Raw genomic sequence first — 23,955 nt, forward strand, 5'->3', positions numbered from 1 at the left:
AAATGATAAATTCAAAATAAATGAAGGGCCCAAATTCATCAAGAATTGTTTTAAGCCAGATATTAAACACTACAATATTAGCCAGAAACTTGATGTTTTAATATACTAGCTTGTTACTGCTTCTTAATATACTATATCATTATCTATAATTCCACCACTACTCTAAATTTATTCGGTATTTCAACGAGACATGAAATTGCTCTTTCGTGGTTGCAAACTCGGCTGAAAAACTTTTTTTTTTGAGAAGTTTTTTATAGACAATATTTAGGAAAAACTTGGTTTTAATAAATTTCGATCATACTAATTAATTTACTGGATTATTTTTTATAATTTTCAAAGTATTATATTTCATTTGAATAATTTTCTCTATGAGTAACAGTCATTTTAAATTAATTTAGACCGAAAAGCTAGACAAATATCCACTACATAGGATGGTCCGATTTCAATTGTGTAAAGAGATTTGAGTTATTTAGCTACTGTACTATGTCATATACTATATAAAATATAAATATATATAATACAAATCTGCTGGAGTATTTTATGTTGATTACGTTCTTATACGTTAATTCGAACACCTTATGAATTTTTTACTCAAGGGAACGCAAAAAAATTACAACAATCATTTTTTTTTCATCAAACATACTATTTAGTATTAAAAAATTAATATGATACTTATTTTATAGATAAATCTCTAGGTATACATTGAGTACTTATTTTGTTTCACTTGTTCCGGAATTCTGATTCAAAACTAAACACCTAGTCCGTCCTTATTGTTTATTTTCAAACTCAACCATTTATTATATTGCCGTCGTCGGCCCAGGTTAAATCATATGTTGTAAGCTAAATTAGAAACGAAAAAGATTATGATAGCGGGTCCTAAGCTTCAAAATTAAATTTGTTTTCATTCATCTTCTAACACATTACTAATGATCAATGGCCGTTCTTACCAGTTTGGCTTAAAGTTAGGAAAATGCTTCATTTTGGAGAAACATTAAACTCAGCTCGTAAAACAACTAAATATATATATTATATAGTAACATGTAATACATATATGTTTTTTTTTTAGTAATAATTTTATTATAGTTTTACCATTATGGTTGTAATAGGACACGCGTGTACGCGTTTTAATTTATACATCTATTTCTGAAGTAACAATACTTTGCCTATGTCTGATGTTTCCGACAAAATCACTTTTATGTCGTTAATGATTTTTTCTAGTTTTTCTGGCGCTTGGGTTTCAGTAACGGCAATGTCGGGCTGCTCCACTGCTGGGTCTGGCGCGTTCACGGGTTTTACAAAGCGCTGGCTTACATATTCAATGAGCGTGTGTAAATCCGGTTCCGACACCTCTTTTTCTAGAACTTCTGTGCCCCGTTTAATGACACAATCGAGATCCGCGATGGTGGTCACTAACAATCCCTCCGGGCATTCCAAATTAAGCACGGACAGCATAAAGTCTCGGGAGGATTTTAAGACGTTCAACAGTTCTGACAAGACTGCGATTACGGCGTTCAAATGTTGGCGTCTGATTAGATTGTTTGACGAACCACTGGCAACCATTGCCAGCAAGTAGTCGACGAACAGCGCAAAAGCGCCAGAAGCCTTTTGGGCTAACAGAACGGTAACCGTTTCGGCGACTTCCGCGTAAAAAGCTAATACCTTGGTCGAGTCCACCTCGGCGGCCGTATCGTCGTATCTCTGCTGCAGTCTTTTGCCACTGACCGGAGACACCCAGTTCTGGACCATCGTGGATCTCATCAGGTCCTTCCACTTGAGTTTGTCGGCGTTCAACCAGAGGCAGTCATACTTCCGGTCGTAGAAATGTGTGTATTCGTCAATTATCTTTTTCGCTTCGGCTAATATATCGGTGTTCGATTTTTCAGGTAAGATCCTGACACTAAACGTAGGCCGTTCAATGTTTGTCTTCATCTTGATCAAGTCCAATATTTTTTGTTTTTCATAATCTAGTCTGGGCGTGTCAATATCGGTAACGGTGTCGGTGTCTTTGTCATACTCGGTTTGGTATAAGAAGATCATGTCACTGAGAAACAGGTACCTGTCAAACCAAACATTCGCAATGGACATTAGTAAATGGAAGTCACCACGACGGGGATAAAATATAATATATAAAAGATTGATGAGTACCCAGAAGCCAACATAAGTGTAACAAGTCCTGCAGGGTCAACGAGGATTGCCGTTTAGTTTTACTGAGATTATAATTTGAATAATGTATTGCTTAAAAAATTATCCGACAATAAAGTGTTCACCGATCTATGTCGGTAATAGAGAATAGTGTCAGTATTTATTCAAGTATTGGAATGATTATATAACATAATCTACATTTAATTAATACATTATTAGATTTGGTTTAAAAGATATTCGTAATTCATATAAATATTGGCACACTCTACCTATAGTGCTCTTCCCGCATTGGAAATCTTAGGGATACCATCTGGTGCTAAGACGTGCGTTTCGAATGGTTCAAGTTTTGGTAGAGATAGAGAAGACAACAGAGTACTTATATCAGAGTTAATTAAACTTAAGTAAATACCTGTTTAGGGCTTGAGTGACGTTGGCTTCGTTGTCGTACATATGTTCTAGGCAAGAGTTTATATTCAACACGGTCAGTTGGATTATGTCCAGAAGTTTTTTCAAAGATATATCGCTGTCTTTTAACTCAATCATTTGGGTCACCATGACGGTGAACTCATCCAGCAGATTCGTCACGTCCTCGGCAACTTGTTCAAAAACCACGTTTATGGTTTGACGTTTGTTTTCCATGTTTTGGACTTGGTATTCGTCTGTTCTTTGGACATATATTACTTCAGCATTTAACTTAGACTCTACTATTTCCATCAGGTATTCTGGCATGTTAAACCAGACTTGCTGCCCTGCATCCACATTGACCGGACGGCGCTTGATCCGGCATGAACCGTCGGAAAAAACCAATAGACCGGCAAATATCACTGAAAATAACAACGATAATTGTAAAGAAGACTTCATATTTTTTTTCTTTTAGCAAGTCCACTTATAGTAAGTATCGATTACAATGTGGGGCAGTCAAAGCAAAAACAAAATCTCAACATTCAAGTTTGTTTTTTCAAGTGGATTCCATAAAAGCAAATATCTATGTAAACAAATTTTACCAAAGTCGCAAAAAAACACTTTAGTGTATTGCATTGAAACGAAATATTATAATAACCCAAATTGTACTACATCTTTTATTTTTTTCATAACGCATGTGGAAACAATAACAAAAATATTATTTTAAAAATTAATATACGTACCTACAAAGTGTTCCCACTGCAATATACCCTACACCGACGTTAAGAATTAAAAAAAAAAAAAAATTTTATTTCAATATCATGTTTTAACCCTACCGTATCTTTTCCAGATTCAAAGAGAGTAAAACACTATATGAAAACATCATTATCTAATGAAAGATGTCACCGTTGGTTTAAATGACTATTGAATATAGTGTACTACAAAATATATTAATTGAAATGAACAACTACAATGACAGACTAAAAGATTATAACAGTGTGATGATAACATTGTTTAATTTGTGTTTTTTTTTTTTTTAGTTTGAAGAGTAGAAAGGACGGCATAATAGTTAACCCGGCACTGACCATAGACAAGTGTTTTTTTTTCTGTAAGTCCAGCGATTATCAAGTACAGTGTGACAAAAATTCATAATAATAACAGATTAAATCACTCTCATTAAAACACCTCTATCGCAATACTCACTTACTTTTATTAAAAATCAAATTTTATTAGTGTAGAAGGATAGTAGTGGGGACAGGGAATAATAGACACTGATAACAAACAAGTTTAAAAGAAATAAAAATTAATAATTCTTAAGAATTTCTCACCAAAAATTGTTTTAAAAAATTATATTTTGTTTACGTTCTTTTATAAACAATTATTTCTGTCATTCTGAAAAGTAATTTTTTTCTACAATTCATTTTTTATACTAACAATATAAAACAAATGTGCTTATTAAAAAATTTAATTTTTTTTTGCTACTCAATTTTCAGATGTAAAAAACTGACAGCTAAATTTATTATTTTATTCAAAGATTTACCTACAATAAAACTTGCGTAAAATGGTTTATAGTCTGACAACTTAACTGAACAAAATTGTATAAGCTATAAAAAAAAGTCAGTAAATAACGTTTAAAAACTGTTAAACCCTTTTTTAAACCAAATAAAACATAAAGCCAAAATCCAACTCAAAAATCAGTCAAAATCAGCCAAGATCAGTTAATTCAGACTAGTATACCATCAATCATTAAAATGAACCAATTTTGTAACTGTTATAACAAGTAGTTTTTATTTTGGTATGGCAAAGTTTTCATTCCCTCAATTTGTATTCAATCCAAAAGTTCAAAAACTATGTAATAATATCATAACAGCCGTTAACCGTGCCATACAATTTTTGAAATTATTATTTGCTTTAATGAATTCTACATAACATAATAATAATTGTGCGATATGGTCGACCCAATTTTGATCACCTTTTTGTAAATTTTCTCAAATTTGTTTCAAAAAACGTGACTAATGCAGTCTGTTTTTTTTTAAAATATCATGCTTTATTGTATGTATTCAGTCCACGCCATAAGCAATTTCAGAATGAATCACCATATTGCCATTATTGTCCAATGCAAATGCTATAAAATATCAAATAACTTGCCATATGTACTGACTGTTTATACAGATTTTACAATGCTCCGCAGTGCTTCTATTTATGAATTTTTATACCACTAGCTTAGAAATAAAACTAATATATGAAAACAATTTTCCAAGTTTTAAATAGGTAACGTTTAATGCATTCGTAAAATAATTAGTTTATGGAAAGAGTATCGTTACTTTATTGATAAATGATCAAAATTCGCCATTGATATCAGTATAAATATCCTAATTTTATAAGTCACCCTTAATTTTTGTTATAAACGGCCGGAAGAACTTTTCTTACTTTAAAAAAATCAAATAAATATGTACGTTACAATTTAAATTTCAAAAGTTTATAAAGCTCCAAAAAAGATTTTTAGTATTGTTTGGTATATTGTACCATAATATAAATAAAAATGTTTTCATTAAAATTCCAGATCTCAGATGAGGAAAATGGTTTTTAAACTGTTACTTGTATGAACCACACTATAATGTTCTAAATATACTATAAGTACTTCCTCGTGAACCGTGATTCGATTAACATGCGAAATTTAAATTTTTTATTTAAATTTTAAGTTAGAATTATGGTGAGAAATTTTCCTCTGCAATACATTTTTAACGATTATATTGTCAAATTTAATTACATAAGTCCATTGAAGAAAAAATGTTTTAAAATAAGTATTACAGAGCTCATTTTGTAATTAACTAATCCGGTTAGGCATTGAAAAGTTTCTCAAGTTTTTTTTTAAATGTCGACAACCATAGAAAAATGCTTGTATGAGATTGTAATCATCATTTGTACATCTATCCAACTTTATAGTTTGAGTTACCTACCAATCAAATATTTTGTAATTTTTTAATTCAATAACAAATATTAAGTTTATTTCCGTAATCAGTCGCTTCTGTTTTTTATATTTTAATTAAACATACAGTAAACCAGATTTTTTCTTAATTGGAATTGAAAAAAACCAGTACAGTGGGGTCGGTGCATAGTGGGGACGGAGCATAGTTGGGTCGGGGCATATTGGGGACAGGGAGGTCATATGTTTACAGGAATTTTTAAATCTGAAAGTGATAAAATCACTTTCGAAAAAACGCTTCGATGCAAATCGGTAGTTAGTATTTTCAAGCCAGTACAGTCCAAACCAAGCACAGTATAAACCAGCAAAGTTAGAAAGTTTTAAATTAAGGTTCTGTATTTACAAATGAGCATCAAAGCGTTTATTTGAAAGTGATTTTATTCAATTTTATCACTTTTATTTATAATAATTCCTGTAGACCTGTGACCTCTCCGTTTCCTCATTGCTTTGACTACATTATGCCTATACCCTACTGTACTAGTCCTATCGGATAAAATCACTACTAAAAACGTACACAATGCAAAGCATTCTTGTCATGATTCTCATTGATTACCATTGAACAGCAAAACATATCAAAAACCCTGCTTTATGTCGTAGTGTCATCAACAAATAGCCCTTAACGACGGATTTCTTCTGTTTTATATTCTACTTTTTCTTTCCTTGTTTTTATATTTGTTTATTATATGTATATATATATAGTAGTGTATTTATGAGGGAGTGTGAGAGATGTCTCATTTTTTACAGTTTTAAAATACGTTATGTAAGACTATGAATATACTAGGTACATGGTATTTTCAAAGGTGTTTTAGACTTTTGTATGACCTTAAAAACAAATAAATTGTAATAATCCGGCTTCTCTAATACTTAAAAAAACCCAGCTGAATAAAGTAGACAAATGACATTTTTAATTAACTAAACATTTACACATTTTCACATATATTTAAAAAAATGTTTAAAAAATGTCTGCAAAATGAACACATAATAATTATTAAAGTAGACTAATTTTTAGGGTCTGTTTTTTATATATTACAACTGTTGTTTGTAAACTAAAAGGCTTTATTAACCTAAGTGAAATATTGTAATTGTTGGCTTTTTTTTTGGAGCTGATGTGGTCAAGTTTACCAACCAATACTCATTACTCTTAGTTTGTAAATTTCTAAGGGGTTTATTGAAACAAATATACCATATGATTCCTATTATCGTACAAATTATTATTTCCATATAGTATCCATCAAATGTAGTTGAACAGCTTCCGCCAATTGAGCTGCACTCCTAAAACATGTAAATTTATTAGGAGATGAAATGTAGACAATATTTTACAATATTTACAATGCTAAACAATATCGGTATTTTATTTGAGTGTATAATTTCCATTATGCCAACTTATTTTCGAGGTTATTTTTATTAACGACTACGGGAAAAGGTATGGCGCGTTGTTCGATACCAGAAAAATATTTGTACCGAAATTATTGTTTGCTTAAATAAGACTTTTACATTTGATAGAAACTCGAGTACAGATACTATGCATATAATGTAGTAATACAATTACAACAACTCTTACCATTACGAGCACTTGCGTAGAACAGTGATTATCAGAATTAGTCGAACACTTTTTCACTGTAAGCCAGTCAATCGCAATAAGTGACACTGTAGAAGTCCAAGAACCGCCCAAAGTCAAAACAGTATGTAAAAGAGTCATGTACGTTCCTCCAAAACGTGGATCACTTATTCGCGAGAAAAACGTCGGTAAAGCCACACACATGCATGATATCAACTAAAACATCAGTATTATCATTTAATAATTTACTAAGCGTATCTCTCTCACGGACGGGCTTGTAGCACTCAGGGCTCGGTTTTATATTAGGACGCTGTCCAAATATCAGATTTTAAGGGGAGGCTCAAATTATTTTTTGTGGTATTTAACCCTCCACAGGCAAGGCTATAAATCACAATGAAACAGAAAAGGCTGGTCACGGGTGACCGAAGTGATTTTTATTAAATTTCATAATTACTAAATATCTTATTTCTATATTAATGTTTGCTACAGGGATATATAATTTTTTTTTTTTTTAAGGTAAAATAAGAAATAATCAAAAATATATTTGTTGAACTTCTCTTTAGCTTGACTACCGGTAAAGCTCTGCTGTGATGACATCAGTGTTTATAAGAAGTGTATCCATCCTATAGAAAAAATATATAAAAATAATGAGAAAAACCGAAAAAAGATTTACAAAATAAGTTTAAAAAAAACTTACATAAAAGACAAGTCTGGTCGCCCGTGACCAAATGTGAAGAGCGACAAATTTTAACAAAAGCTGGAAACGCATTAAGATAAAGGAGATAAGCAAAATATATTCAGGCAAGCGGTAGGATTGTCTACAAAAGGGTATACGTGGAGTCAAATCGGTTCTTAATAAGATTAACTAGTTGGGAGTATTTTAAAACTCAATCCGGTCACCGGTGACCGGGCCTTGCCTGTTGAGGGTTTGTTTAATTTTTTTTACACCCTTTAAAAGATGCGATTTAGGTAATATTTATACATTTTAACATCACCATTCTTCTGCTATCTTTTATCGTTATCATTAGTTAGCGATTAGGTAAATTAAACCAAAGGGTATCATTAGCCCAAGAAATGTCTGGGGGATTGTAATCCGCACAACAAATAAGGTGTGGTATAAAAGTTTAATTACACAAATACATTCAAGTTTTATCTTGGGTATTTCTGTCTGGTATAGCCAACTACAAACTGTAAAACTTATAAATACGTTCACAATTTGTTGACCAATCTTGTATTCAAACATTTGACTATATATTAAATTTAAAGACTTAGGAAAATAGTTTTTTGACAAGTTATTGATTTTTGGTGTTTGTTATTTTAATAAAAATAGCGATACAGAATGATTGGAGATCTCTATGAGGCATGTAGGTGCATGCAAAGATGATTAGTTAGATCGTTAGGAATGGAGGTTTAGGAGAAGGGTGGCCGACCCCAAATAGTTAGGATGAAGACGAAATAAAAGAGATGATAGGAGTGGGATTTGTTCAATATTTGGAAGCCGGCGCTGATCAAAGAAATCAGTCCTGCGACCAACAGTTATCGCATCAAAGTTAAAGGGAATAAGGATATATTTAGCATTTAGAAATACTTACCTCATCACAAAGTATAGTTATTCCATATAAAACAAAATATTCAAATGGTATTTTTGCGTCAATGTTACCTTTTTCTACAAATAATGGTGTATAATAAACCAATAATCCTGATGAATATACACAAAGTAACCTAAAATAATTATATTTAAAAATATATTTTACTATTAGTAACAATAGCATTTAGATATGCTAAATACCTAAAATGTAAACATAAATTACGGTATAACTAACTTTTCTTCTTCCTCTTCACTCTATCTTATACGAATTAGGTCGAACAGTACTTGGCTAGATTTCTTATCTCACCACTATTTTCTATTCTTCATAATTTTTTAATTTACTCAACATATCAGCATGTATTATAATATTTAATACATTCACTATTTTCTTATTTGTTTTACCATCTAACTGCATTTATGAATTACCGGGTGGGAAGACAGTATATTGTAAATATACATGAATTATGAATTTTATAACTATCACTTTTATATCTATCTCAAATTATTTTTCAATTGAAATATTTAATAAAATATATATAAATCTTTTTTCTTACATTCTTACCTAAAAGGAAGTGTGTTCAGCAGAGTGCTCATCGGTTTCGGGCCCGTTGTATATTTGGACACAATTATAGGCAGTAACATTCTAACGGGATATAGAGCTGTTTGCACGATAACTAATTTATCTTGCGATACCCCGGCATCAATTAGTTTTAATAATGTTAGATTATCCGTTGCAAAAGCAATCTGTTCAAAAAAACTAATTAATGTGACAAGAATTTACAAAGAAAAATGTTTTTGACAAAAAAATTCCTATGGAATTACACTAAATGTGCACGCAGTATACAATAATAAACACTATTTTATTAGAAGTAATACAGTTTAACCATAAGTAAAAAGTAATTATTATTAATACTTTATTAAATTCGTCTTACAATATATTATTTATTCGTATTTTATCTATACAATTGTAAATTTTGCATAAAAACTACAATGTTCGTTTTAAGTGTACATTAACAATGTAGGTTGTTGTGTTGATAAACTAATAGTTTATTCCGTTTAAAATTTTGAACGGGAAATAATTAAAAAAGAGAATTCTAAAATAAATTACCCTGTATAAGTACATACAGAGTAATATAATTGATACCCGAGCAATGACAATAAAGAACCCCTTTACAGAGTGTTTTTATCACTTGGTCATAACAATTCCTATAGATCTACGACCACACCTACTCGATTATGCTCAGTGTGCTGGCTTTTAAAGTTAAATCGAATTATTGAAAAATAAAATAACTAAAAATATAATCTAAAAATATCTGAATAAACAGAATAATATTCATATTTGAATCGTAAATACATTCAAATTGCCTTAAGCGCTACTTTAATAAAAGTTATTAAATACCTTACCTTATAAGTAATCAAAGCGAATATCAATATGCGAATACCGCGAATTTTAACAATATACCACACCACGTAGTAAGTTTTAAATACATTTAATTTCTCTTCTGTGTAATCAGCCGATTTATCTTTGTTTTCTTTCTTAATTAAACCAACAAGTGAAGTTATTAACATAAACACGACTCCCCAAAAGTATAAAAAACCTTAAAAAAAAAATAAACAATAACTATGTAATAGCATAATGATTGATTTCTAATTATTCATATCGAAATTTCAACATTATGATTCGGTCCGATAACAAAAAACCAATACGCACATTTTACAGTATCAAAAAAATGCACAATGAATTTAATCATTAATAAAGTTTTAGATTGGTTCATAGCTTAATATTCCGAAACAAAAAAACTGAAAGCCCGTTATATGGACCAAACTTGAATTATTTCGTTATAATTACTTTGCATGGATACCATTCCTCCTTTAGCAGGTACACTGCGCAAATGATTATTACAGAAACTTTCGGAATCCAAAAGAGTTGGAAACTCATATCCTAAAAATTTTCCAATTGTCAGACCTGCTTTTTTACACATAGGCCCATAGCCTAAATTTTCTCTAAAATAATTTAAAAAAACAATTATAATCATGATTGATAAACAACAAGACGCTAGCAATTTTATACTCATTACTTCCTCAACATGGTTAGAGCCCAACCATCAACAGCTATATTCTGTGTAGCAGCAAATAAGTGAATGCAAAAAAAAATAAACGTTATAATAGCCACTTGAGGCTTACCCTCAGTTCCTATCCAGCTATCGAAATGGACACCTGAGTAAAGAAAAAATGTACCTAAAAAGGACTAAGTATAAATAAAAAATTACAAAATAAAAGTATAATATTATCAGCAAATACCTAGCAAGTACTGAGCAGGCAAAAGCCATGATTTCCTTTTTCCAATTTTCGTTACGTACAAGGAATCGACTAGCGGTGCCCACAGAATTTTCATACTGAATGGCCAAAATGCAGCACTAAATATAGCCTTAAATAATGAAAAAGTAATATTAGATATTGAAAGTCAGATAAAATCTACGAATCCCATCATACGTTTTCAGGTGTATATTATTTATGAAATAATATATTATGTTGTAGTATACAGCATGGGTAAGGTTTGTTTAAAATCAAAAATTGAAGTTTCGAAATTAGAGGAGGGGGCAGTGAAATGAAAAATGTAGAGCTAAAATGATATTGTATATTTATTGGTTTATTTATAAGGATTATATTTTGGTACTTGATAGCATAATCGTCATAGGTACTTAACTTTTTTATCAGTTGTACATTGCTTTTCAAGTGCTTTTAGATTATTGAAAAGAAGAAAACTTAATCTAAACCTCCTGTTTAATATAATTAGTCTACAACAACAAGCAATAAAATATTGTTTTTTATACGTGAATCATGATTATACCTGATCTTGATAGGAAATATTTTTTTGGTTTTGTAAAATCATTGGTATAGTCGCTGAAAACCCCATTGGTACACCTTGAAGTGTATACAACAACATCAGTAGGGAAATATTCTTCCAATCTCCTTTTAAGCATGGTTTGAGTGGCTGTGTGTTATTGTCACTTTCAATTGCACCGGGTTGGTCATTTTTTGCCGATTTCTCCATACTTGTTTTCAGGTATTAATATAAGTTCCACAATCGACAACCAACACTACTTATTGTCAATATTATATGGAGAAGGGCCTTTTTAACACAAAACGATGTGTTTACATAAGAAGATAAATTATTTACTATAAAAGTAATTTGGTCAATTAGATCCCTTTTAACAAATTCCTATTCACGTATACTTAATACGTGCAAATATGAAATAAAATGTTTTAAAAAAAATTATAAGTCAAGAATTGTTTTCAAACGCTAAACAAATTTCGTTCCATTTCTTAAAACATTATTATTTTTACTAATTTGTATAACGGTTTGTGTGACGATTTGGCAGTGTTTTGTAGTTATATGCAAATTAGTTAAAGTAACAAACAAGCAATAAACTAGGAAATTACACAAGGGTAACTTGTGTACCTGTGCAGTAAAAAGTAAAAGTTAAATAACATAATAAGGAAAATACACATTAAGTAAAAGGTGAACTAGTGTCATGCTACATATAACATAGTATAATATTGTATAATATAGTTATAATAATAATAAGAATAAGCCAATGGGCTTGTTACAAAGTGATCCACAATGATTTGACAAATTAAATAACTTTTGTTCTAGTGAATAGTTTTGAGATATTTTTTTTTTTTAAATAGTTTATACTCATTTGCGCAATAAGCACCACGGTTTTTATTGCACTTACCTGTTTTACTATATTTAGTAATTTTTTTTTCAAGATAACTGGAGTAAACGGCGTAGAGTTATTTTTATCTGCGAGCGTTACCTACCGCACTTCACCTCCCGTCATCAGTCATCCTTACTTTCAAATGAATATAACTTTTGAAAGGATGAATAAAAATAAAAATTTTTTTACCAACTCTTTTTTAAAAATTATTTTGAATAAAATGGCTATCTTGAAAAAAAAATGTAATAAACTTAATTAAAGAATTACTAAAAAAAGTGAAACAGATAAGTGCAATAAAATCCGTTGTGCTTACAGCGCAAATGAGTATTAATTATTTATAAAAAAAAATCTCAAAAATATACACTAGAATTCACTATAATATTTATTTTAATAATGTGATTTAGCAAATAACAAATCTTATAAGTCTATTATTTATCTTATTATTTGCTTTTTTTATTTAACTATTATGATAATAAACATCACATAATATAGTAGTATTTAAATGTTTTCCAGTAATGTTATTATTGAATTTTAAGCTTAGGCCTGTTAAAAAGCCGTTGAATCTCTGATTTCATGATTGAAATTTCATAATTTTAAAATAGGTTGAAACAGATTTTTTGCGAAAAATAACTACCTATATTTTTGGGGTAAATATGAGTGATAAAAAAATTAAAAAAAAACAAAGGTCTTATAATAGACCAAATAAAGAAGTGAAAAAAAAAAAAGTCAACACATTTTTTGGAGGTCAGGCCAATAACTGCGTGGTTTGACTCAGAATGCCCCCAAGATCTTACCCACTGGCCAAGTGGGCCAGCTCGCTAAAGTTTACAACTAATAGATTTATCACTTAACAACCAACATGGTATATAGTGCAAGCATGCAAATCAAATAGGTATATTTACAGTGGTACATGTCCAGGTGCGGTAGGTCGGTCGGCAGGTGTCGAAGATTGTCTGTACAAATCAACACGGTCGAATGTGTGAACTTAAAGTAAACAAACGGTGCAGTTCAAGAAAAACAAAAATAACCAAAAACGGTGAAGTGCAAGCAAAATGCAGTACGGTACGGTGGCGCGGTAGCAATAGTAGTAGAGGTAGGTATAACAGTGGTAGCAAAACGGTCGGAGTGCGCAAGCATAAGCAGCGGCGGTGTGGGGAGCGGCAACGGCCGAGATAAAGGTCAAACATACCGCCCACCTGGAGGCCACCTGACCATCAATAATTTATGTGTAAATGACACAGTTAAGAGTTAGTACCATCGGCTGTTCGGACTGAAGCGACGCGTACTGTTCCATCTTCCCCGGGATGTACTTCTGTGATTCAGACGGTTCTGCCGGTGTTAGTGCCGGTGTTGGTTCTTTGAGAATAACCAAATCTCCCGGACCTAGATTATTGTCTGTAGTGTTGTTCTATTTAGATTTTACTTGAACGGCATGCAGGTACTCCTTATGCCAACGTGTATTCATCGTTGGTGAAGGGTAAATTTTGTTGTGGTATCTACTTTACCGAGCGTTGGTATGTTTACTAACCGTTCAGATGTGAGGAAGTGTCCTGGGGTTAACGGTGGACACTCATTTGGCTTCGACGTGATGGGATAACTGTAGTTAGTTCTTCATAGGTCAGCATTTGTTCTTTGGTGGTACGGCGAAGGAGATGCTTTGCCGATGTAACCGCGGCTTTCCATATACCGCCCATGTGCGGTGCAGCTGATGGGCGGTATATGCCATGTGATCTGATGTTGAGCAATACCTTTAGCTAAATCGGAAGAAGAAACAAGAGACTGAAATTTGTATAAGTAGCGTTTAGCTCCGACAAAGTTTGTCCACTCTGAACATAATTTGGTGTTCTGACACTGAGCAACTGAATGCTCACTAAAGCCTAAATAGCATCGTTTTAAACTTTTAATAGTGTTTTCTCTTTAAAAACAGTACAAGTAATGAGAAGACGGCCCGGATTGACTTTACACACGTGGCACGAGAACTGCTTTTTACTTCCGTTTGCTTCATAACGTCCAGAAAAATTGGAATACTTTTGGTTTTCCAAAGTTCCCACAGATTCGGTTATGCTATTTAAAACTTGTCTAATCGTCTTTGAATCACCAAAAGACGCTTTTGGCATGTCCCACAGCTGATCAAAATGGATTTGAGCAGTGAGCCTTCTGTTCGAATAGCGATTATCTATAATTTTCAATGCAAGTTCGTAATTGCATTCACTTAACATTAGGTTGGTAACTAGCTTTAATGGCTCCACATCCAATTTCGCTTTTAGATAACGAAACTTGACTATCGGCTGGTAACTTGTTTGATTGTTGATGGCAACTCTTCTGCAGCTTTCCGAACGCGGTCGATTCGTTTTTGTATGTCGACCAATCGAATTTGAGTTTCTTCGTAGACACCCATGACTGAACTTCCGATAAATAAGTCGCTCACAAGGAAAAAGGAATAAGACACTGACGATTAAGCACGGTAAAAAAAAAAATTAAAATAACGGTATAATGTATGTCCATTTACCCGTAAAGGTAAACGACCGAAAATAGCTGAGTATATTTAAATTTTAATCACTTATGCAGTATTTTTTGAGCGGCCGACAATAATTATTTGGTGTGTTGTACGGCTATAGAAAGATAAACGATGGCCGCAAAATATTTATCAATAACAACACGGTAATACAACAAACACGTGTATGGCAATAATAATAAAAAAATGTTCATGACCAATTTAACGGCACTTGTCGACGGTAAACAAAACGAATAAAACAACTAAGACTCAAGTCATAGTCCAAATCCACGTTTGGTGAACAACGAAACGTTATCTTACTGTATGTAAATTATACTTTTAGATAAACATAATTGAAATTAAACGTATAAATAAAACAAACACTCGTGAACTATAGCAATTTGAACAATTGAATATTTTTTTAATTAATTTTTTTTTTTCTGTGGACGGTACTCAATCACTTTTATGACCAATAATGTACGGTATTTTCAAGAGGGACTATGGAGAATGGGACTAATATGGAGAATTTTAACAAATACAACACGGAAATTAAATTATATGAAAACTACTATTCGACAAAGAAAAAAATTACTATATACAATAAGATCTTACCCACTGGCCAGCTCGCTAAAGTTTACAACTAATAGGTTTATCACTTTACAACTAGCGTGGTATATAATACAAGCATGCAAATCAAATAGGTATATTTACAGTGGTACAAGTCCAGGTGCGGTAGGTCGGTCGGCAGGTGTCGAAGATTGTATAAATCGAAACGGTCGAATATTTGAACTTAAAGCAAACATACGGTGCAGTTCAAGAAAACCAAAAAAAATCAAAAAAGGTGAATTGTCAGCAAAATGCAGTACGGTACAGTGGTGCATTACGGTAGCAGTAGTAGTAGAGTTAGAGATAATAGTAGTAGCAAAACGGTCGGAGGGCGCAAGCATAGGCGGTGGTGGTGCGGGGAGCGGCGCCGGTCGAGATAATAGTTCAACCAATAAGTATAAATACTAAACTATACTTTTCTTTTATTATAATTATAGTCCAGCTCACGAAAAATTAACGAAATTCACTCTTCCTGCCGTCCCAAAAAAAATAAAATTTAATAACTTTTTAACAACTAATTATTCAAAACTGGTATTCGACCAGTCAAAATGTCCAGCAAATTATTCTTAATAAACGTTCTTCTTAAACGTTACCGTTTAAGTTTTAAAAGTTCTAGAAAATATTGTAGTATAGCACGAACGAAAAATGTTTTCAAAATGTAAAACTACTAAACATCAATTATCTTAAGGGAATACTTACACAATGCAATGCATTCTTTCCGTGACTTTCATTGATTACCGTTATTGAGCAGCATCACATATCAAAAGTCCTTCTCTATTTCGTAGTGTCATCAACAAATAACCCTTAACCACGGATTTTTCCTATTCTAGATTCTACTTTGTCATAACTTGTTTTTATATTTGTTTATTTTATGTACATATCCAGTAGCGTATTTGTGAAGGAGTGTGAAAAATCTGCCATTTGTTACAGTCACAAAGTACCTAACGTAAATATATGAATATAGTAGGTAATACGATTTCCGTTTGGACATTTTCCTTTATATTACAAACCGGATATTTCACACAAATGTATGCGGGAAAATATTATGATACAATCGATGCTTTACACTTCGCATCGTGCAGTACAACAAAAATAGTGTGAACTAAAATCTACTTCCAGAGGTGGCATTTTTAAAATACTTAGTTAAAGACGTTTTATACATAACTTTAATAAAACAAAATGTCTTTTAATGTTTAAAACATTAAACATAAGTTTTAAGCCTTTGTATGACATAAAAAAAAAAATTGTACTGGCCCGGCTTCTCTAATATTTTATAAAACCCAATTCAATTAACTAGACAAATGGCAATTTAATTAACAAAACATTTTTACATTCTCACATAAAACAAATTAAAAAAATAATTTCTGCAAAATGAACACATAATAACTATTAATGTAGACTAATTTTAAAGATCTTTTTTTTTTATAAATTACGATTGTTGTTCGCATATTAAACGGCTTCATTAACCTCAGACAAAGATTGTGATTGTACGTTTTTTTCTGGAACTGATGTGTTCAAGTTTACCAACCAATACTCATTACTCTTAGTTTGTAAATTTCTAAGGGGCTTATTGAAACAAATATACCATATGATTCCAATTATCGTACAAATCAATATTTCCAAATAGTATCCATCAATTGTAGTTGAACAGCTTCCGCCAATTGAACTGCACTCCTAAAACATAAAAATGTTGTTTATTAGGAGATGAAATATAGACAATATTAAACTATATCGGTATTATATTTGAGTGAATAATTTCCAATATAGCAACTTATTTTCAAGTCTATTTATATAAACGACTACGGGAAAAACTGTTGCTTAGTCGCACCATAAGTATTAACATAGTATTTGATATAGTTTTATTCACAATATCGTGCTCACCAAAAGGTTTTACCCATTATATCCGTAACTGGGCTTTTTTAGCAAAAAAAACGCCTTGTACGGAATTGAGAAGTCAATACTGTTTCTGTAAATGATTTTCCATTATTCTTAATTTTTCTCCTTTATTTCATGGGGAATTTGATCCTGGTTGTGTTACGGGGCGGCATACAAGAAATTGCATGTCACCATTTTCACGTAACAATATTCAAAAATACTTTTAAATATGAAGAGATAAGAGATAAACGATAAGTAATAAGAAATAACATATCCACGATTCAATGTTTTTCCATTGAGCGGAGAAAACAACTAGGTTTTCTACAATTGTGTTGCAAGATCCATTAAAACATATTGAATCCATTAAAACGTGTTTTTTTAACAGATAAATACCATAAAAATATTTCTACCGAGTTTATTGTATAGTATAGATACTATGCATATCAACTACATCAAATCTTACCATTACGAGCAATTCCGTAGAGCAGTGGTTATCTGAATTAGTTGAACACTTTTTCACTGTAAGCCAGTCAATCGCAATTAGTGATACAGTAGAAGTCCAAGAACCGCCCAAATTCTTAACAGTATATAAGAGAGTCATATACGTTCCTCCAAAACGTGGATCACTTATTCGCGAGAAAAACGTTGGTAAAGCCACATCCATGAAGTATATCGTCTTAAACATCAATATAATCATTTAATATTTCTGAAATAAGAACAATTCAATGAAAACATGCAAGTATGTATTCTCGAGGAAGTAAAAACTTAGACGCAAGTGATTATAGAAGACGAAGCGGTTAGGTAAATGAAACCAAGGGTATCATTAGCCCAAGTAATGTCTGTGGGATTGTAATCCGCACAACAAATAAGGTGTGGTATAAAAGTTACAATAATTACACAAATACATTCGAGTTTTACTCTTAGGTATTTCTGTTTGGTATAGCCAACTACAAACTATACAACTTATAACTACGTTCAAAATTTGTTGACCAATCTTTTATTCATACGATTGACTATATATTAAATTTAAAGACTTGGGTAAATAGTTTTAGACAAGTAATAAAAGAGGTGAAAGGAGTGGTAGTATTTGTTCAATATTTGGATTGCCAATCAAAGAAATCAGTCCTGCGACCCAACAGATATCGCACCAAAGTTAAAGGTAATAAGGTTATATTTAGCATTTAGAAATACTTACCTCGTCACAAAGTATAGGTATTCCATATAAAACAAAATATTTAAATGGTATTTTTGCGTCAATGTTACCTTTTTCTACAAATAATGGTGTATAATAAACCAATAATCCTAATGAATATACACAAAGTAACCTAAAATAATTATATTTAAATATATATTTTTCTATTAGCAACAATGGCATTTAAATATGCTAAATACCTAAAATGTAAACATAAATTACGGTATAACTAACTTTTCTTCTTCCTCTTCACTCTATCTTATACGAATTAGGTCAAACAGTACTTGGCTAGATTTCTTATCTCACCACTATTTTCTATTCTTCATAATTTTTTAATTTACTCAACATATCAGCATGTACTATAATATTTAATACATTCACACTTTTCTTATTTGTTTTACCATCTAACTGCATTTATGAATTTCCAGGTGGGAAGACAATATATTGTAAATATACATGAATAATGAATTTTACAACTATCACTTTTATATCTATCTCAAACTATTTTTCAATGAAATTTATAATATAATATGTATAAATATTTTCTCTTACATTCTTACCTAAAAGGAAGTACGTTCAGCAGAGTGCTCATCGGTTTCGGGCCCGTTGTATATTTGGACAAAATTATAGGCAGTAACAATCTAAAGGGATATAGAGCTGTTTGAACGATAACTAATTTATCTTGAGATACCCCGGCATCAATTAGTTTTAAATTTGTTACATTATTCGCAGCAAAAGCAATCTGTTAAAAAAAAACTAATTAACGTGACGAGAATTTACAAATAAAAATGTTTTTGACAAAAAAATTCCTATGGAATTACACTAAATGTGCACGCAATATACAATAATAAACACTTTTTTAATAGAAGAAATACAGTTTAACCATTAGTAAAAAGTAATTATTATTAACACTTTATTAAATTTGTCTTAGAATATATTATTTGTTCGTAATATATCTATACAAATGTAATTTTTGCATATAAACTACAATGTTCGTTTTAAGTGTATTATAACAAGGTAGGTTTTTGTGTTGATAAACTAATAGTTCATTACGTTTTCAATTTTGAACGAAAAATCATTAAAATAAAGGGAATCCTAAATCAAATCATCCTGTATAGGTACATACAGAGTAATATAATTCATAACCCATCAATGACAATAAAGAAAATGGAGAAACCCTTTTAAGAGTGATTTTATCACTTGGTCATAACAATTCCTTTAGATCTACGACCACACTGACTCGATTATGCTCAGTCTCCTGTATCCAGTATCCTGGCTTTTAAAATTAAATCAAAATATTGAAAAATAAAATAACTAAAAACATAATCTAAAAATATCTGAACAAATAGATAAATATTCATATTGCTTTTTGTGCTACTTTAATAAAAGTTATTAAATACCTTACCTTATAAGTAATCAAAGCGAATATCAATATGCGAATACCGCGAATTTTAATAATATACCACAGCACGGAGTAAGTTTTAAATACATTTAATTTGTCTTCTGTGTAATCTGCCGATTGATCTTCGTTTTCTTTCTTCATTAAGCCAACAAGTGAAGTTATCAATATAAAAGTGACTCCCCAAAAATATAAAAAACCTTAAAACAATAATAAACAATAACCATGTAATAGCATAGCGGTTGAATTCTACCCATTCATATCAAAATGAAACATTATGGTTTGGTCCGATAACTAAGAACCAATACGCTCATTTTACAGTATCAATACAACGCACAGAGAATTTGTGTGTATAGAAACCTCAAAAGTTGTGTTACAATCGTTAAAAAAATGTTAGATTGGTTATAGCTTAATATTCCGCAAAACAAAAACGGGAAGCACGTTATTTGGACCAAACTTGAATTATTTCATTAGAATTACTTTGCGTGGATATAATTCCTCCTTTGGCAGGTACACTGCGCAAATGATTATTACAGAAACTTTCGGAACCCAAAAGAATTGAAAACTCATATCCTAAAAATTTCCCAATTGTCAGACCTACTTTTTTACACATAGGCCCATAGCCTACATTTTCTCTAAAATAATTTTTAAAAAAAACCATTATAATCATGATTGATAAACATGAAGCTGGCACATTTATACTCATTACTTCCTCAGCATGGTTAGAGTCCAACCATCAACAGCTATACTCTGGGTAGCAGTAAAGAAGTAAATGCAAAAAAAAATAAACGTCATAATAGCCACTTGAGGCTTACCCTCAATTCCTATCCAGCTATCAAAATGGACACCTGAATAAAGAAAAAGTGTACCTAAAAAGAACTAAGTATAAATAAAAGTATACAAAATAAAATTATAACATTACTAGAAAATACCTAGCAAATACTGAGCGGGCAAAAGCCATGATTTCCTTCTTCCAATTTTCGTTACATAAAAGGAATCGACTAGCGGTGCCCACAGAATTTTCATACTGTTTGGCCAACTTGCAGCACTAAATATAGCCTTAAATAATGAAAAAGTAATATTAGATATTGAAAGTCAGATAAAATCTACGAATCCCATCATACGTTTTCAGGTGTACATTATATATTATGTTGTAGTATACAGCATGGGTAAGGTTTGTTTAAAATCAAAAATTGAAATTTCGAAATTAAAGGAGGGGGGCAGTGAGATGAAAAAAGTAGAGCTAAAATGATATTTTATATTTATTGGTTTATTAATAAGGATTGAATATTGGTACTCGATAGCATAGGTATTTAACTTTTTTATCAGTTGCCCATTGCTTTTCAGGTGTTTTTAGATTTTTGAAAAGAAGAAAACTAAAGCTTCTTTTTAATATAATAAGTCTACAATAACAAGCAATAAAATATTGTTTATTATACGTGAATCATGATTATACCTGATCTTGATAAGCAATATTTTTTTGGTTTTGTAAAATCATTGGTATAGTCGCTGTAAACCCCATTGGTACTCCTTGAAGTACATACATCAACATCAGTAGGGAAATATTCTTCCAATCTCCTTTTAAGCATGGTTTGAGTGGCTGTGTGTTATTGTCGCTTCCAATTGCACCGGGTTGGTCATATTTCGCCTCCATACTTGTTTTGCAGGTATTAATATCAGTTCCACAATCGACAATCAACACGATTTATTGCCAATGTTATACGACGAAGGGCCTTTTTAACACAAAACGATGTGTTTACATAAGAAGATAAATAATTTACAATAAAAGTCATTGGGTCAAATATATTTATGTGACACTTGTGACAAATTTTGCCCAGAATCGTGGTACATAGAACCGGCCTGTTCCTTTATCATCACCTACCATTTGCTCGAGTACCGTGGTTACTACGGTTACAAACAAAATATTTCTTATTTAAAGTACAAAGATCGTGTTTGAGGCCACCCTTAGGGGGGGGGAATTTTCAAAAAGTACTATGCCAGTTAGGTTCGTGGGAACTTCCCAAAGTTTCATGGCGATCGGATGAGTGGTGTACTACTGCATAGAGGACAGACAAACAGACATTCATTTTTATATACAGGGTGTAATGTAAAAAAATTCTACCGAGTTTCAAATGAGACATTTAGGATGCCCTATGGGTTCAATAAACGGTATTCATTTTTTTTTAATTTAAAAACTATTTAAAATAGAACTTGAAATCAGGAGAAAAAATCTTGTTGAATTGATATGTAACATGATTTTTTGGTGTCAGGCCACACATACGTACACAGGGTGGCCACCGAGTGGCGAAATGCTTCAATTAGGACATCATCGAACGAACTTTATGACCCTAGGTGACTGCCTGTAAATATATATATATATACAGAGTGACCCACACTGATTTGACTAATGAAATAACTTTTGTTCTAGTGAATATTTTTGAGATATACTTTTTTTAAATATTTTATACTCATTTGCGCAATAAGCACCACGGTTTTTATTGCACTTACCTGTTTTACTATTTTTAATCATTTTTTTTTCAAGAGGATGACTGGTGACAGGAGGTGGAGTGTAGTAGACAGTCAACAGTCATCCTCATTTTCAAATGAATATAACTTTTGAAAGGATGTTTAAAAATACAATTTTTTTTTTTCATTTCATTTTTAAAAAATATTTTGAATATTTAGTAGTAGTAGTAGAGGCAGAGATAATAGCAGTAGCAAAACGGTCGGAGTGCGCAAGCATAAGCGGTGGTGTGGGGAGTGGCAGCGGTCCAGATAAAGCCCAAACATACCACCCACCTGAAAGCCACCTGGCCTTCAATAATTTATTGGTAAATGACACAGTTTAACCGCTGTTAAATGTTAATCACTTATGCAGTGTCTTTTGTGCGGCCGACAACAATTTGGTGTGTTGTACGGCTATAGAAAGATAAACGATGGCTGCAAAATATTTATCAATAACAACACAATTATACAACAAACACACGTATGGCAATAATAATAAACAATTTTCATGACCAATTTAACGGCACTTGTCGACGGTAGTTAAATAATAAAACTACTAAGATTACAACGAAACGTTATCTTACTGTATGGTAATTATACTTTTAGATAAACATAATTAAAATTACACATATAAAAAAAAAAAAAACACTCGTGAACTATAATAATTTGAACAATTAAATATTTTTTTAATTAATTAATTTTTTTTTTCTGTGGACGGTACTCAATCACTTATATGACCAATAATGTACGGTATTTTCAAGAGGGACTATATGAAGAATTTTAACAAATACAACACGGAAATTAAATTATATGAAAACTAGTATTCGACAAAGAAAAAAAATTACTATATATAATAAGATCTTACCCACTGGCCAGCTCGCTAAAGCTTACAACTAATAGGTTTATCACTAAACAACTAACATGGTATATAATACAAGCATGCAAATGAAATAGGTATATTTACAGTGGTACAAGTCCAAGTGCGGTAGGTCGGTCGGCAGGTGTCGAAGATTGTACAAATCGAAACGGTCGAATATTTGAACTTAAAGCAAACATACGGTGCAGTTCAAGAAAACCAAAACAAACAAAAACGGTAAAGTGTCAGCAAAATACAGTACGGTACAGTGGTCCAGTACGGTAGCAGTAGTAGTAGAGTTAGAGATAATAGTGGTAGCAAAACTACTATTATAGTAGGTATAGCGTATTCTACTAGAAAAGATAAGAAACATTAAATTATTACACAAGAGCCTAATATCAGTATGCTTGTATTATAATAATTATCGCATTTAATTTAAATAATTTAAATTTGTTCTGTGCCACTTATATCCATTGTTTCATGAGCAAGGATAAAATAACGATCAATTTTTTTAGTTCGTTCAAAAAAAATATTGAACTGATATCATTTGCAGTTTTAACTACAGTACAAAAGTACTAACTAGATGAAATTTGTGATTTTTAGAGTTGTTAGTCGAAGGAATTGGTTCAG

The 23,955-nt window shown here is 31.4% G+C and overlaps 2 protein-coding genes across 7 annotated transcripts; both read right to left on the reverse strand.

The window, feature by feature from the left end:
* Positions 1–1,105: 1,105 nt before the first annotated feature.
* Positions 1,106–15,959, reverse strand: LOC126839526 (acetyl-coenzyme A transporter 1-like). 5 transcript variants are annotated; one of them, XM_050574884.1, is made up of 10 exons: positions 15,604–15,959; positions 11,528–11,809; positions 10,978–11,104; positions 10,755–10,914; positions 10,526–10,680; positions 10,081–10,274; positions 9,239–9,420; positions 8,681–8,810; positions 7,092–7,304; positions 6,498–6,802 (listed from the first exon to the last, which is right to left on the reverse strand). In XM_050574884.1, exons 2-10 carry the CDS (start codon positions 11,729–11,731, stop codon positions 6,590–6,592), a joined length of 1,578 nt encoding a protein of 525 aa, XP_050430841.1. In that variant the 5' UTR covers positions 11,732–11,809; positions 15,604–15,959; the 3' UTR covers positions 6,498–6,589. The 5 variants fall into 5 exon arrangements, with proteins under 5 accessions (XP_050430842.1, XP_050430841.1, XP_050430839.1 ...); XM_050574882.1 differs by lacking the exon at positions 15,604–15,959 and adding an exon at positions 13,301–15,150; XM_050574886.1 differs by lacking the exons at positions 11,528–11,809; positions 15,604–15,959 and adding an exon at positions 13,301–15,150.
* An 831-nt stretch (positions 15,960–16,790) lies between these two features.
* Positions 16,791–23,632, reverse strand: LOC126839525 (acetyl-coenzyme A transporter 1-like). Of its 2 annotated transcripts, XM_050574880.1 has the most exons (10): positions 23,434–23,632; positions 21,421–21,697; positions 20,897–21,023; positions 20,674–20,833; positions 20,445–20,599; positions 19,971–20,164; positions 19,126–19,307; positions 18,569–18,698; positions 17,837–18,049; positions 16,791–17,172 (listed from the first exon to the last, which is right to left on the reverse strand). In XM_050574880.1, exons 2-10 carry the CDS (start codon positions 21,616–21,618, stop codon positions 16,948–16,950), a joined length of 1,584 nt encoding a protein of 527 aa, XP_050430837.1. In that variant the 5' UTR covers positions 21,619–21,697; positions 23,434–23,632; the 3' UTR covers positions 16,791–16,947. The 2 variants fall into 2 exon arrangements, with proteins under 2 accessions (XP_050430837.1, XP_050430838.1); XM_050574881.1 differs by lacking the exons at positions 20,445–20,599; positions 20,674–20,833.
* Between the last annotated feature and the right edge of the window lie 323 nt (positions 23,633–23,955).

The sequence above is a fragment of the Adelges cooleyi genome, unplaced genomic scaffold (genome assembly GCF_023614345.1).
Source record: "Adelges cooleyi isolate 19-005CV unplaced genomic scaffold, UGA_ACOO_1.1 ACOO_flye_CR_arks_rails_tigmint_CR_PRNA_306, whole genome shotgun sequence".
Classification (NCBI taxonomy): Eukaryota; Metazoa; Arthropoda; class Insecta; order Hemiptera; family Adelgidae; genus Adelges; species Adelges cooleyi.